This window comes from Delphinus delphis, chromosome 1 (assembly GCF_949987515.2).
Source record: "Delphinus delphis chromosome 1, mDelDel1.2, whole genome shotgun sequence".
Classification (NCBI taxonomy): domain Eukaryota; kingdom Metazoa; phylum Chordata; class Mammalia; order Artiodactyla; family Delphinidae; genus Delphinus; species Delphinus delphis.
In genome coordinates, this window is record NC_082683.1 from 7,328,372 (window position 1) to 7,344,285 (window position 15,914).

General features: G+C 42.2%; 1 protein-coding gene across 5 annotated transcripts in view; it reads right to left on the reverse strand.

Annotated features, from left to right (window-relative positions):
- The window catches only part of CLSTN1 (calsyntenin 1), a 75,524-nt gene that overhangs the window by 12,354 nt on the left and 47,256 nt on the right, over positions 1-15,914 (reverse strand). For 3 of the 5 annotated variants that reach the window (XM_060013728.1, XM_060013709.1, XM_060013746.1), the window contains exons 3-9: positions 14,544-14,573; positions 13,177-13,372; positions 11,624-11,832; positions 8,352-8,501; positions 8,050-8,235; positions 4,966-5,214; positions 4,505-4,626 (exon numbers count right to left, since the gene is read on the reverse strand). In XM_060013728.1, coding sequence (XP_059869711.1) covers positions 4,505-4,626; positions 4,966-5,214; positions 8,050-8,235; positions 8,352-8,501; positions 11,624-11,832; positions 13,177-13,372; positions 14,544-14,573 — 1,142 coding nt within the window. The remainder of the gene's footprint in view (positions 1-4,504; positions 4,627-4,965; positions 5,215-8,049; positions 8,236-8,351; positions 8,502-11,623; positions 11,833-13,176; positions 13,373-14,543; positions 14,574-15,914) is intronic. The other 2 variants (XM_060013737.1, XM_060013719.1) reach the window with 1 other exon arrangement.

Consider the following 15,914-nt stretch of genomic DNA (forward strand, 5'->3'; position numbering starts at 1 on the left):
CTGCTCGCCGCAACTAGAGAAAGCCCGTGTGCAGCAACGAAGACCCAACACAGCCAAAAATAAATAAATAAATATTTTTTTTTAAATGAAAAATGCCTCCAGTTTCTGACCGAGGCCCACTACAGCACATGTGCTTTCTTTTTCGGTTCAAAGGTGATGGTCTAAATAAATACGAACATACAGCTCAGATGGCCAAATTCAACTGAGCTCCTCTCCTATCATGAAGGAGCAGCTCCCCAATATCTCCCCTGTTGTCACGTGGGGTGCTGGTCTGCAGTCTCCAAGGCCTGGCTGGTCTGGCATTCCCTGATTTCTGGCTTTAGAGGAAGAGACAGACATGCAAGAACAGGGACAGGCAGAGAAGGAGACGCTATGGGATGAAATTTCTAAAACTGTATTTTTAAAAAGCCTGCCCAGGGACTTCCCTGTATGGTCCAGTGGTTAAGAAATCTGCCTTCCAATGCAGGGGACGTGAGTTTGATCCCTGATTGGGGAACTAAGATCCCACACGCAGCAGGGCAACTAAGCCCGCACGCCACAACTACTGAGCCCACACACCGCAACTAGAGAGAAGCCCCTGCATCACAACTAGAGAGAAGCCCACGTGCCGCAACTAAGACCCGACGCAGCCAAAGCTAAATATTTAGAAATAATAAATAAATAAAAAGCTTGCCCAATTTACCTTTAAATTCTAAGAAACTGAACCAAGGAGAAATCAAGAGCTAAAACAGACCAGAAACATCAAGATAAATGAAGAAATGACCAAAGATTATCCCCAAAGAAAAGCAGCTGCTCTTGGTAAGTCTGAGGAAAAAATTCAGATCTCTAATATCGTATATATGTTTCTTATATACGCATAATGTATGTGTGTATAAATGTATAATCACATATTTCTAAATAAAGAAATTGCACAGGGCTTCCCTGGTGGCGCAGTGGTTGAGTCCACCTGCCGATGCAGGGGACACGGGTTTGTGTCCCGGTCCGGGAGGATCCCACATGCCGCGAAGCGGCTGAGCCTGTGGGCCATGGCCACTGGGCCTGCGCGTCCGGAGCCTGTGCTCCGCAGCGGGAGAGGCCACAGCAATGAGAGGCCCGCGTGCCGAAAAAACAAAAACAACAACAACAAAAAGACATTGCACAGCAATTCACTTTTGAGACAGATAAGATCTTAATTTTAGTTTCTTTATTTAAAACAAGTTCTATAATATATGCTGCTTCAGAAAGTAGTTTATGGTACACCCTCAGTTTTGAAAATAGTATGGGTTTCTTGGGAAATACCATGAGCATATTCTGAGAAGAGAGTAGGAGAATTAGTATAATTTTTTAATTTCCTTGAAAACACGGTGATTAGGGTAGTAAAAGCCCAAACCCCAGACGACACCCACGACAATACTGGTGACAAAGTGACTACATGAATGCTGAAACAAGTCGGGTGGAGGAAAGCAACAGGGCTTCTGATCCAGGTGATACCAGAGGGTGTGAAGCCACATTAAAAAAAAAATACTTTATGAAAACAACAGAAGGGAGAGATCAAACCCTAAAGCTAGGAAAAAAAAAAAAAAAAGTCATGCTTTTCAAAGTGTAGGAAAGCTAATTTCATGTAAAATTGAGGGGGGAAAACATGATCACGACTCAATCCCAAAAAGTTTTTAAAAGAAAAAAAAAAGACAACCAAAGGGAATAACCTCCCTTCAGATAATGAAACCATACCTGAAAGACATACCTAGCAAAAGAGATGAAAATGATAATCTGTTATTTCAAAACACGCTAAAAGACATGAGGAAAATGACAAAACAGAAGAACATAGTTTGTAATTAGAGCAACTCAGAAATGAGGTGACAAAGCACAGGAATGATTTAAAAAAAAGGGAAAGATACAGAAAACAGGTAAAGAATATCAACAAAGGATAAGAGGAGTCCCCAGAGAGGAAAACCAAAGCAATAGAAGAGAATACTAAAAACTATAACAAAAACTTTCCTGAAATACCAAAACGTTTGAAACTAGATACTAAAAGGCATACCACATATTTGGGAAAACAGACCTAAGACAACCAAGACATATTCGTAAAATTAAATGACCTTAAAGAAAAGAAGAAGAAGGAAAAAAAAAACACACATCCCATGGTCATCCAAACAAAAAGACTGAGTGTTTTCCTTTTCTTTTATTTTTTTGCGGTATGCGGGCCTCTCACTGCTGTGGCCTCTCCCGTTGCGGAGCACAGGCTCCGGATGCGCAGGCTCAGTGGCCATGGCTCACGGGCCCAGCCGCTCCACGGCATGTGGGATCTTCCCGGACTGGGGCACGAACCCGTGTCCCCTGCATCGCCAGGCGGACTCTCAACCGCTGCGCCACCAGGGAAGCCCAAGACTGAGTGTTTTATAAAGGAAAGAAAATCAAGCTGTTGTCAGATTTTAACAGCAACATTTTACATCAGAACTCAATGGAGAGACAGATTTTCTGTTCTTGGAAATCTTACCTCGGAGCCAGAGATGTTATATCCAGCCAAAGTGACCTTCAGTATAAAGGCCACAGACAAACTATTAAAACAACACGTAAGAACTCAGGAATTAACTGTTTCCATGAGCCCTTCCTGAGAACACACTTCCTATGACCCAAGTGACCAGAGATCAAGTGCCACAAGGGTGGTGACACTGACCACTGACGGCTGCTTAAATCACAAAGAGAAACAACCCGACGGAGCTTAAACAGATCAGAAACACGCAAACCCCATTCTGATCAAGTCTTTACAGCCCAGTCCCAATTTACAGGGTATAAGGAAGAGAGAGGAGTGTGATAAATGACAGCACAGAGAGAGGAGCATGTTCTGTCACCAAAGAAACTCCAAGAGAGAAGAGGAAAATCTACAGATTAAAATAAACTCAAAAGGTCTATCAGCCAATCCCAGTGTATGGCCCCTTATTTGGATCCTGATTCAAACAGACAAATTTGTAAACACGAAAACATCTATGAGACAATTTGAACAAAAAACTCTTAATAGTGGAGGTAACAATGAAACAAGGTTGACCAAGAGCTGATAATTATTGAAGCCAGGGTGTGTGGAGTTGTTCCTTACACTAATCTGTCCACCTTTACCTATGTGTGAAATTTTCCATGATAAAGTTTCTAAAACATGTCATCAGAAGAAACTGAATATCTAAGTGTAGACTGTGGTTACTAAAACAGAACTATACCTAAAATGTCTACCTACATTGCAACATTTTTTTCTGTATGATACCTTTCTTAGTTTCTTGAAAAAACTGATGACAAAAGTTTCCAAGAAAGAAATGATCTATGTAAATAAAAATTACACCAGTAAGAGATGAACACTGCCAACTTGACAGTCACTTCATCTTTCCACCATCACATACTTTTTTCCTTTCTCATATGTGCTCTCATGTATCTATCTTGTAACTGTGTCAGACAATGTTATATTTTACCAACTACAGGCACATATAACACTGTCAGCTCTTATCCACAAACTCCACGAGGCAAATAAATTAAGCTCAGGTTTCCTTCTTGCCCCAACTCTAACTCACAAGAGGAAATGACCTGCTGTGATTTTAATGAAAAGGCTTTCTCAGTTTACAGCATCTCCTCATTTCCTGTAACACATTGATTCTTTGCACATGACGCTTGATTTTTATCACAGCAACCGTTAGGAAATCAGCTTTGCAAAGACATGACATCATCACAAGAAGTATAATGTGCTCTAATGTTGAAACTATAAATTCCCACGAGCTAATAGTTCATGTGGTGCCTGAAAGATGTCAAGATTGCTGGTTCCTTGAATATTTAAAACATCCCATCACACCCCCGAATCTGCTGAGGCACCCAGGGTCCTTGGCACAACTTGGGAGGCAAGGCCTTAAATAATAAACAAATACAAGGACCCCAATCCCAATTTTGAAGCAAGTGCTGCTTATCTCAATAAATTGTAACACGATATTTGGGATTTGAAACATATCATTTCTTTATACAGGCACACCTTGGAGATATCACAGGTTTGGTTCCAGACCACACCAATAAATCGAGTACCACAATAAAGCGAGTCTTACGAATTTATTTTCGCTTCCCAGTGCATATAAATTTATGTTTACACTATACTGTGGTCTATTAAGTGTGCAACTGCATTATGTCTAAAAAATAACAGTGTACATACCTTCATTAAAAAATACCGCTAAAAAATGCTAACATTATCTGACAAGGCAGGGTTGCCACAAGCCTTCAATTTATAAAAACTGCAATTATCTGTGGAGCGCAATAAAATGAGGTACGCCTGTATTAATATTTTATGTATAAAACACGTACAGGTAAAAAAACAAACTTAGGCTTTCAGTAAAAAGGAGTTCAGTGGATTTAATTTGCTGTCCTATTAGCCACAGACACAGAAATCATAAAATCGTAAATAAACCCTGCCCATCAACAGCCGGTCCTGTTCACGGTCGCAGTGCCCGTTTAACCTCTCTGAAGAACACCCAGAGCAGTGAGTTTTCCATGCACTCACCTCATTCAACTTCCAGTGGAATTCTGCAGGTTTGTATTTCTTCTCTTCTGAAGGATCCTGACGGAGGAGGAAAATAAGCCGGCAGCCGTGGACATAGAGTGAATAATGGTGTCGGTTCATATCTGCGAAGAGTAATTCTACTAGTAAACTGCCGACTTAAGACCCAAAGGAGAACTAAAAGCTGTTTCTTGAATGGATCTTGAAGACACAGTTTTATCAGCACGGGTGAACTCTCCACGGTGGGCCAAGGCAGGGTTTAGGAAAAACTACGCTTGGGCTTTACTGAGACGAGGGGCCCAATCCACTGAGTAAAGCTAGCAAACGCCCAGAGACCAGTGCAGTGTCTTGAGCACAGAGCAACGTGTGTCACCAAGAGCGTGTGGGAGCCTTTAGGGTTAGAATAAGGTGCCCACCTCCAGGCACCACTACAGCGGACGCCCCTTACAGCGAAGCTCACCCACCTGTTTTGTCTGAGCTGCAAAGGACCGTCTCCTTCTTCCTGCCAAACGGCCCGTGCCTCATCCACACAGAGATCGTAAAAGGCTCCTTGGGGTTGACGGAAACGACGCCATCTGGGACCCTCACCCCTTGAGTGCCATTGAACTCGAAGACCTGGTCGCTGTCGTGGCCATTGTCAGTGGGGAGGCCGATGGTCCAGTTCAAGGAGCCGCCCGGGGAAGGGAGTAGCTCAGCTGTGCCAGACGCAGCGCCTAAGCAACATGGAGACACTCACTATGCATCATGCGACGAACTCAAAAGGGACAAGCATTTCAAAGCCACACTAAGGTACTGTTTTTGTTTTTTTGTTTTTCTTAAATTGAACTAGAGTTGATTTACAATGTTGTGTTAGTCTCAGGTGTAGAGCAAAGTGATTCAGTTATACATACATATATAAATATATATATTGTTTTTTTTACATTCTCTTCTGTTATAGGTTAGTACAAGATATTGAGTATAGCTCTCTGTGCTATACCGTAGGTCCTTGTTTACCTATTTTATATATGGTAGTGTGTATATATTTATCCCAAAGTCCTAATTTATCCCTCCTCTCCCCACCTTTGGTAACCATAGTTTGTTTCCTATGTCTGTGAGTCTATTTCTGTTTTATAAATAAGTTCATTTGTATAATTTTTTTTAGATTCCACATATAAGTGATAGCATATGATATCTGTCTTTGTCTGACTTACTTCACTTAATATGACAATCTCTAGGTCCACCCATGTTGCTGCAAATGGCAATATTTCACTCTTTCTTATGGCTGAGTAATATTCCACTGTGTGTGTGTGTGTGCGCACGCGTGTGTGTATACATACACACACACACACACACACACACACACACACATATATATATATATATATATATATATATATATATACACATATCTTCTTTACCCATTCATCTGTCAATGGACAGTCAGGTGAGTTCCATGTCTTGGTTATTATAAACAGTGCTGCTATGAACACTGGGGTGCATGTATTAAGGTACCACTTTTATCTTAATGGTTATACAGTTTGCTAGTTCCAGTTTACTTTTCCTCAAAAATAAGGGTTTTTATTATTAAAAAGATTCATAAATAATAACCATAGATTTTTTTTTAAAGGAAGAAAAAAAGAGGAGTGTAACCTTTAAAAACTGTGAATCACTATGTTGTACAGCAACTATACTTCAATAAAAAAATAAAGAAAAGAGAAAAAAAAAGAAGCATTACTTGTGATCCCACCCCAATATACCCACTATTAACATTTGGGTATAAACACTTCCAGTCCTTTCTTTATGAATGTACACATATTATTAAAATATGTATAATACGTATGAATATATGTCATAAAATATGTATAATATGAATATATTATAAAAGTGGAGTCCTGCTATGTAACACCTACATATATTCCCAGTAATATTCTTTACAGCATAATTTAAAATGTCTGAATAGCATTTCACTGTATAGAATTTGTGCTGTGATATATTTAACTGATCTGTCCTGTGCACACGGAGTTGTCCCTATTTTTTCTCTGTGACAAACCTTGCCTTGACGAGGACTTTTGTGTGTCTCCATGATTATTCCCTTAGGATAAACTCCTAGAAATGGGATACTAAGCCAAAGAACATGAAACATTTTCACAACTTTTGTTACACGTTGCCAGGCTCGATTTTCTTTTAAATTCATCCACAGAAGATCTTGCAACCTTTCACAGCCACCGGGCCCTTGACTTCTCTATTCCTAGGGGCAGCATGACTTGGCTGGGACAGCCTGGTCTTTTGAGTATCATACGATCTTGGTCCAAATCCCAGCTCGGCCACTTCCTAAAAGTGTGACCTTGGGCAAGCGACTCAGCCTCCCTCGGTCTCAACTAATTCTTCTGTAAAGACGAGGCCAATGCTACCACCTTTGTAGGCCTGATGGGAAGATTAAATGAAATAACACATGTGGAAGGACCTAGCGTACAGTAAGCACTCAAATAGAAAATTCTTTCTACCTTTAAACTGTTCTGCTGAGAGAATGTTCATTTAATACCATAAAAAATAATGGCATTACGAGAAAGTACTTTTACACTATACTTACATAGTATAAAATAGAAAATATTCCAGACCTCTTTACTTACATACATTTAGGTACATGATTATGAATATTTGGATTCAGAATCAGGATGAGCCACAGAGAATATACTTTTTCCCTTTTGCTTATTCTTCATATGACAATTTCCAATTACGAAAGAAAACTGGTTGCCTGAATCTAACTGTCATTATCACTTAGTGAAAAGACAGACGAGTACTGGAAAATGCTCCCTACGAAAGGCCCTTCCGAGCATCAAGAGGCCACTGAAGTTACTGGTGTTTTACCACCGGCCAAGCGGAACATTCCTCCTCAGCATCTTCCCCAAGAGGCATCCATACCTCACCTTTACCTCATTCAGACAGACCAGGAAAATATCCAAACTGACGGTGAAGATGGAGAACTAGCCTTGGGTCAGATCTGCGATCATTCTGTCTCTCAGCTGCTCCACACCTTGTTTGTGGGACATAAAGACTATAAATTCGATGCAGGTTTCCTTAGTTTCCATTTTCTACTTCACGTTTGCCAAAAGCTATTGCATCACCTATAGCTTTTTTTTTCTTCAGTCCTTACATAAACGTCTCATTTCATTTAAATCTCACTCCATCCGCCTACCGATGAAGGGGACACAGATTCGTGCCCCGGTCCAGGAGGATCCCACATGCCGGGGAGCGGCTGGGGCCGTGAGCCATGGCCGCTGAGCCTGCGCGTCCGGAGCCTGTGCTCCACAATGGGAGAGGCCACAACAGTGAGAGGCCCGCGTACCGCAAAAAAAAAAAAAAAAGTTTGGGATTTAAAAGTGAGCAAAAAAAAAGCTCACTCCACTTATAGAATGCCTATTTTGATGATTCTCAATGCATGTTAGAGAAATACTTGCTTCAAATCAGTGGTTCTTAAAATGCACAGACACAGACACACACACACACACACACACACACTCTTCTGAACAGACTTTTAGGGGTTCAGGGTCCCTCTCTCGCCTCCTTACCACAGAGCCGGTGGAGGGACTTCTCAGAGTAGGTGTCGCGGTCACAGCCCTTCCCTATGTGGCTGGTCTCCAGCTCCACCGTCACCTGCACTGAGGCCACCGATTCACCACATGTCTCCAGGTGGACGTTTGGGAAAAGCGCCAAAGCACCAGTGCCAGGCTCGTACTCGACCCTCTTGTTCCATCCTGTGTGGGCCCACACACGGACGGCGGGGGGGGGGGAAGAAAACTCCCGTTAGGTCTCCGTGGTGAACAGATTTTCAGAGCAGGTGTGACAGCAGCAGAGAGACAGTGAGGCTCACCTTGCCACCCAGGGGTGCAGGTGGGCTTGATGCTGATCTTCACCAAAGCATCCTCTGTTGCCCTCTTCTTCCCGCAGTCGTAGGCCGTGACTGTCAGCTTGTACTGTTGCTCTTTCCTGGAGTTCAGCTTCTCTGTGTTTTTAATATAACCTTCCAAGAGGAAAAACAACAGCGAGAACCCAAACCCATTCTGCTTCTCTCTTCTGACTTTTTTTTTTTTAATTAACGTAGAGTTGATTATGTCAGTTTCAGGTGTACAGCAAAGTGATTCTTTTATATATATATATATATATATTTTTTTTTTTTTTTTTCCCCGATTAATTTCAAACCCACTGTTTTTGACTTCTGTCGTCCTATGCTGAAACACAAAATGCATGTGTTTCAGCCCTGGAAACACTGACACAGAAATAAACTGATGCTTGAGGTAATTAACATTCATGCTTTCCTGAGCTTGAACGCACACTAAATCCACCTTGAAGGATTATTTAAGCAGAGGAATGAGCCTATAGAATTCAGCCTCCATTTATTCTTATAGTTGTATTTGGTTTTATATTTAAGATTTAATAGTTAACATGTAAGAGAATAAAAGAGACAAAATAATTCAAGTATTTCAAATATTAAATACAAGATGGAGGGCTTCCCTGGTGGCACAGTGGTTAAGAATCCGCCTGCCGATGCAGGGGACACAGGTTCGAGCCCTGGTCCAGGAAGATCCCACGTGCCGCGGAGCAACTAAGCCCGTGCGCCACAACTACTGAGCCTGCACTCTAAAAGCTCACGTGCCACAACTACCGAAGCCTGTGCACCTAGAGCCCGTGCTCCGCAACAAGAGAAGCCACCGCAATGAGAAGCCCGCGCACCACAATGAAGAGTAGCCCCTGCTTGCCGCAACCAGAGAAAGCTGGCACGCAGCAACGAAGACCCAACACAGCCAGAAACAAAAACAAATAAATAAATAAATTTATAAAAATACAAGATGGAGCTGCATTAAATACTTCTTGCTAAAAGATTTACTTTGTTAGAGAGAGATTTCCTACCCTCAGCCAGTAGAACAGAAGCCTGCTTTTTGAACGTGAGTGCAAATGTCTGCAAAGTGTTTGCAATGTCCATCATTTCATCGAAGATTCTGGACTATGCATTAACAATGGAGACACCATAGCATCATCAAGAAGCCATAACCTAATAAAGAAGCTGCGCTCCAGAATAAGTTAATTCTAGTCAGTTACTAAGGATGGCGGGGTGTCTGGCAGCGAGGTATCAACCTTCATCTTCAAGACGAGGCAGAAAAGCCAAATCTGATGGAGAACAGAAAACGAAACTTACTAAGAGGCAGTCTCATTCGGATGCACGCTGACTGAAAGGTAGGGAGATAAAAAAATAAAAACACCTTAGGCGGGGGATTTTTATTAGATTTTGGTGGGAAAGGAAATAGAGGATCACCCTATAAGAGAACACAAGATTTGGTGCCAGAAAAGAGGCTTTCAGGGGACAGAGTAAAAACTTAAACATGACCTAAATAGACACTTCTCCAAAGACACAGATGGCCAAAAGGTACATGCATGAAAAGATGCTCAACATTGCTATTTATTAGAGAAATGCAAATCAAAACTACAATGAGGTATCACCCCACACCAGTCAGAATGGCCATCATCAAAAAGTCTACAAATAATAAATGCTGGAGAGGGTGTGGAGAAAAGGGAATCCTCCTACACTGTTGCTGGGAATGTAAATTGGTGCAGCCACTGTGGAGAACAGTATGGAGGGTCCTTAAAAAACTAAAAATAGAGCTACCATATGATCCAGCAATCCCACTCCTGGGCATATATCTGGAGAAAACCACAATTCAAAAAGATACAGTGCACCCCAATGTTGATTGCAACACTGTTTACAATAGCCAGGACATGGAAGCAACCTAAATGTCCATCGACAGATGCATGGATAAATATGTGGTATATGTATACAAAGGAATATTACTCAGCCATAAAAAAGAATGAAATAATGCCATTTGCAGCAACATGGATGGACCTACCAGTTATCATACTAAGTGAAGTAAGCCAGACAGAGAAAGACAAACATCATGATATGCCTTAAATGTGGAATGTTTAAAAAAAATTATACAAATGAACTTACATACAAAACAGAAATAGACCCATAGACATAGAAAACAAACTTATGGTTACCAAAGGGGAAGGGGGGGAAATAAATTAGGAGATTGGGATAAACATATACACACTACTATATATAAAATAGGGCTTCCCTCGTGGCCCAGTGATTAAGAATCAGCCTGCCAGTGCAGGGGGCAAGGGTTTAAGCCCTGGTCCGGGAAGATCCCACGTGCCACGAAGCAACTAAGCCCATGTGCCACAACTACTGAGCCTGCGCTCTAGAGCCCATGAGCCACAACTACTGAGCCCACGTGCCACAACTACTGAAGCCTGCGTGCCTAGAGCCCGTGCTCCACAACAAGAGAAGCCACCGCAATGAGAAGCCTGCGCACTGCAATGAAGAGTAGCCCCTGCTCACCACAACTAGAGAAAGCCCACGCGCAGCAACAAAGTCCCAGAGCAGCCAAAAATAAATTAATTAATAAAAAAAAAAAAGTTAAAAAAAAAAAGATAACCAACAAGGACCTACTGTATAGCACAGGGAACTATAGTCAATATTTTGTAATAACACATAAGGGAAAAGAATCTGAAAAAATATATATATATATAAAACTGAATCACTTTGCAGTATGCCTGAAACTAACACAACACTGTAAATCAACTAAACTTTAACTAAAAAACAAAACAACTTAAATGTGAGACAGACACACCAAGTTAGGTCTTGCTATGGACTGAATGTGTGTGTCCCCCCAAATTCTTATGTTGAACTGTTGACTCTCAATGTGATGGCAGTAGGAGGTGGGGCCTCTGGGAGGTGATGAGGTTTAGACGAGGTCATGAGGGTGGAGCCCTCATGACGGGACTAGTGTCCTTACAAGAGAAAGAGACTAGAGCTTTCTCCCTGCCACGAGAGGACACAGCAAGAAGCAGGTCCTCACTGACGTTCGGCACCTTGATCTTGGACTTCTCAGCCTCCAGAACTGTGAAAGGTAAGTGTCTGCTGTTTCGGCCCCCCAGGTCTATGGTATTTTGTTAGAGCAGCCTGAACGGACTAACTGTGAGTTTCACCGAAGTGCAGACAAAGTTTGGGTTAGAAGCCGACTGGCAAAGAGGGGCTGCCTACCCCATCTCCCCCGCAGTGAGGAAAGAACGCTCCTGGGTGCTCACCATCTTTGTCGACAGCAAATGGCACATCCGGGGTGACAATCTCATAGCTGCAAATCTGGCTGAACTGGGGGGAGCAGTCTGCGTCCACTGCCTCCACCCTCAGGATGCTGTCGTACTGCTTCCCCTCCACCACCGTGGCTTTGTAGGACTTCTCCTTGAATACAGGGGCATACTCGTTCACGTCGTTCACCTGAATATGGACAGTGGCTCTGGAAGAAGGGGGAAGGAGAAAGGCTGTGTGTTTTGCTTGTTTTTTTACCCCAAGAATAAAATTCCGCCCTATTCTTAAATTTCCTTTAACTTTTAAAGTTAAAATAGGAATCTGGTTGATTCTTCCAAGTCCTAGCGAGTAAGAGAGCTGGTACAAAGGCAGTAATATGAAATAAGAGACTTGGGATTTTCTTGACAATGTGTGGCAGGGCTGGCAGAAGGGAGATATAAACTATATTAGACATCTGTTTGCTCTCCAATCAAAAAGTTAAAAATGTTTTGTTGCAAAATCTGGAAAAAAAATAGGAAGAAGGGTTAAGAAGTACAGATAGAAGATGGGAAATTATGAGCATTAAAACAAGTTCTGCCCTGCTTCTAAGGAACAGAGACCATGAGGAACCCACTGCTGGGATAGCATCCACTGCTGACCCAACAAATGAAGGACCTCTACTTGCCCTTCCTGGTTCCGTGTCCCATCTCCCCAGCCCGGGCACAAGAAAACTAGGGCATCATCAGACCAGGCTACAAACAGAAAACGGGCAGTCTCACGTGCTACTGACCAGGGTATGTTTCTGAATCAGACAAGGTCCCTGACTGAAATGAGGTCTTTTTCAGGGAAAATGATAATATCACATTTTGTAAAAAGGAAGAGGCAGGATTCACTGGCATGCAGCACTCCCACTGTTCACCAAGACCCTCCACACCCCAGTGCTACCCGTCCATCCTGACCCTCACAATGGGTTACACGACCTCACCTCACCTATGTGTCCTCCTTCCTTAGCCAATACACTAAGGAGAAACGGAGACACGACAAAATTAAATTTGCCTAATGTCGAAGGGCTAGTAAGTGGCGGAGAAAAGACTAGAAAAAGGCTAAATCCAAGTCTTGTTCAATCTTCTCCGTTACACCAGTAGTTCTCAACTGGCAGGAACGACGTGAACACACCCAGGATGGGGTGCAGAAGCCAGCTCTCTTCCACCAGCTCAAAAGCGTTTCATGCCCTTTAAATTTACAGAAAAAAAAAAGATAAGCGTAACAACAAAATACCTTCCTCTGGGTAAAAGTAGGCTTTTTGAATTTTCAATGTAAGGCCCTAGTTTCTTTACTAGAGTATCTGGTGGGATAAAATTACTCATTTATTCAACACCTACTATGTGCCAAGCACTGGCTGGGAGCCATACACAAGGGTAAACAGGATACCTGCCCTCAAAGAGCTTACAATCTCACTGGGGACAATTGGGAACTAGCCTCTGCCTCATGTTTCAAAAACAAGAAGTCTTGGGGCAGCGGCAACTGTCACCACTTTCCTTACACACACACGCTCTCTGTCCAGCTCACTTACTTATGAGACTTTTTCACGTTGGCCCCGTCAGGCCCCTTCCCGCAGTCGTAGGCCTGGATGGTGAATGTGTAGTCCTTCTGGAGTTCACAGTCCAGTTTCTCTTTTGAGCGAATGATTCCCTCGCCAGTGGATTTATCCACCACTACTGCATCAAAGGGGACATTCTGCCCATGAATTTTAAATCCACAAATCTCACCTAGGGAGTCAAAACAGCATGGGTTAGAGTTTCTGCCACACAAACAAAGGGCACACTCCCCTCCTCCCCCAAAGAAAATAAACAACAACAATTTGGCAGCCAGGGGTTTAGGGGGTCTGTGAACAAGGCAAGGGCACTTGTGCTTGGACAGGGGGTAAGTTCTGGGGCTTTAGTAAAAAGAAGCATGTTCTGGCTTTCCAAGCAACTTGTTTAAACTTTGCATCCATTCATGCAGGAATACAAAAGAGAAAGAGAAAGAATATAGACAGGCATTTCACAGGAGTACTTAAGAGAGCTCCAGGGCTAAGTAGTTTCATTAGCAAACAGCCAAGGCCTGATAACACGGAGAAACTGCCCAGCTACCTGGGAGGGCTGCGCAGCTATTTTGATTTGGACCAGAGAGGAGGCTAGAAAGCACAGTTAAGTGTTGAGAGAGGAAGAAGCAGTGAGGCATAGGTTCAGCACCATTATTACAGAAAGTCTGTCAAAAAAAAAAAATATATATCGAAGAAACAAGTCTTCCTGTGCAATGAGCCTGGCTAAAATTAGGGAATCAAAACAAACTACTGAATGAGAAAACGGTAGAAATACCAACTTTTCAGGCATCCATTTCAACAGCTATCAGCTACAATTAAGATACAGTTTCCATTCTCGGGAGGGATTTGCTAGACTTGCCTTGTTTCGGACTTTATCCTATCAGACCTGAAAAAGAAGCCTGCCTGGGAACGTAAGCACATCCAAGTTGGTCTACAAGCTTATTTAGGAGTTAAAACCTAGGTTTCCATTCTGGCCCATGGGAGAATACATATAAATACTTTGATGTATGTATAAAACTTCACAGAGTATATTTCACATAAAAATAAAACTGAACTCTTCCAAAATTACAACTAGTAGAAAATGGTCACAAAGTGAATCTCTTAAATCCAATTTTAAAAAAAGGAACAGGATTATCCATGTAGTTCAAATGGATGTCTGATTTCCAGATATTTCTAACCAAGGGTCTGGTTACATACAATTTCCATCAATATACTTAAAAATAGAAATAAAGTAGGAGAATAAATAGGGGTGAGAGAACATGACAGTTTCTTCTGTTTAAGGGCTGATTCCCAATTTTATAAACAAAGTTAGTGGGTTAATGTTCATAAGAGGCATAGAAAGAACCCTTTATCACCTTCTTTGGTGACTGTCACCTCAAAACTCTCTAAAGGGAGAAAAGATAAACCCATGTCAGTAATACAGGAAAGAAGGAAGCCGAAACAATAAGGAAAAAAAAAAAGTCAAAGATGCACATATTACACAGAAAAGCTTGACATAATTTAACAACAAATTCGGTAGCCAGCTTTAGCAGAACTGCATCTTCAGTAACAAAACATCTCTATGAATCCAACTTACCACAGATTACTCTAGCCTACTGATGAAATACCGCTATAAAGTCTCCTCACACCCTCAGGTGTCATGAGGATTTTTCTCTTCATGACTGCTTTGATGATAACGGTTTCTAAGTGAGTCTAGTTGTTATTTTACAGTTTTCGGATTTTCATTTTCAAGCTAAGTTCTCACTGGCTAGATTCTGGTAACTTTCAACTGGTCTTAGATTTAACAGCACAGTTGGAGGAAAGGGTTTGACTTTAACCCTTTGTTCTTGAGCTGAATAACAATGTGTTCTCACCTAAAGTACCCAACCAAGGCAACAAACACAAAGCCCTCTTCTAATGGAACATATACTTAAATGCGAACTGAAACCAGATTCGGTACTAACTGTAGCGATACTACAACGATCATGGCTTTTATTTTGTGAAAACAGCTCTTCTTCCAAGTCAATATAAATCCTGCTCACCTCACCCTGCGACCCCTACAGAGCAGAAACGAGAAGATCAGGAGTCCCTCTCCCGGGACGCAGCGTGGCCTCGCCGGGGAAACCATCCCTCCCACCAGAGGTTACACAGCCTCAATTCCCTGTTTTTTGTTTTTTGTTTTTAATGGTTTTACCACATATTTGCATATCCGTCAACAGTGTTGTTTCATTTTGTTTATTTTTGAGTTTCAAAAAATGGCCATCATATGGTGTGCGATTTTTGTGACTTGCTTTTTCACTCGACCTTTTCCAACCGTGCGTGTCTGAGATGCCTTCGTCCTCGTTGGCGTATGCAGTCACATAGTTCACTCACTCTCACCAGCACGCACAGGGAGAACCCAGTGAGTTAAAACATAAGCGCTTAAAACACTGCCCGGTACAAAGAAAGCGCTCCGCGAACGTCTGCTGTCACTGTAATTATTTCCCATTGTGTGAACACACCGTAACTCCAGTGTTTTGCTGTGTATGAACAAGGCTACGGTGGGTCCTTCTGTCCTGCTTCCTGGGCACATACACAGGCTCTCTCCAGATCTGTGCTGCCCGGTACCGGAGCCACTAGCCACGTGGGGCTGCTAAAAATTGAACTAAAATTCGTATTTTAGTGCGTGATATTAAAAACTCAGTTCCTCGGTCGCAGTGGCTGCATTTCAAGGGCTCAACGGGCACACGTGACTAGTAACTACTGAA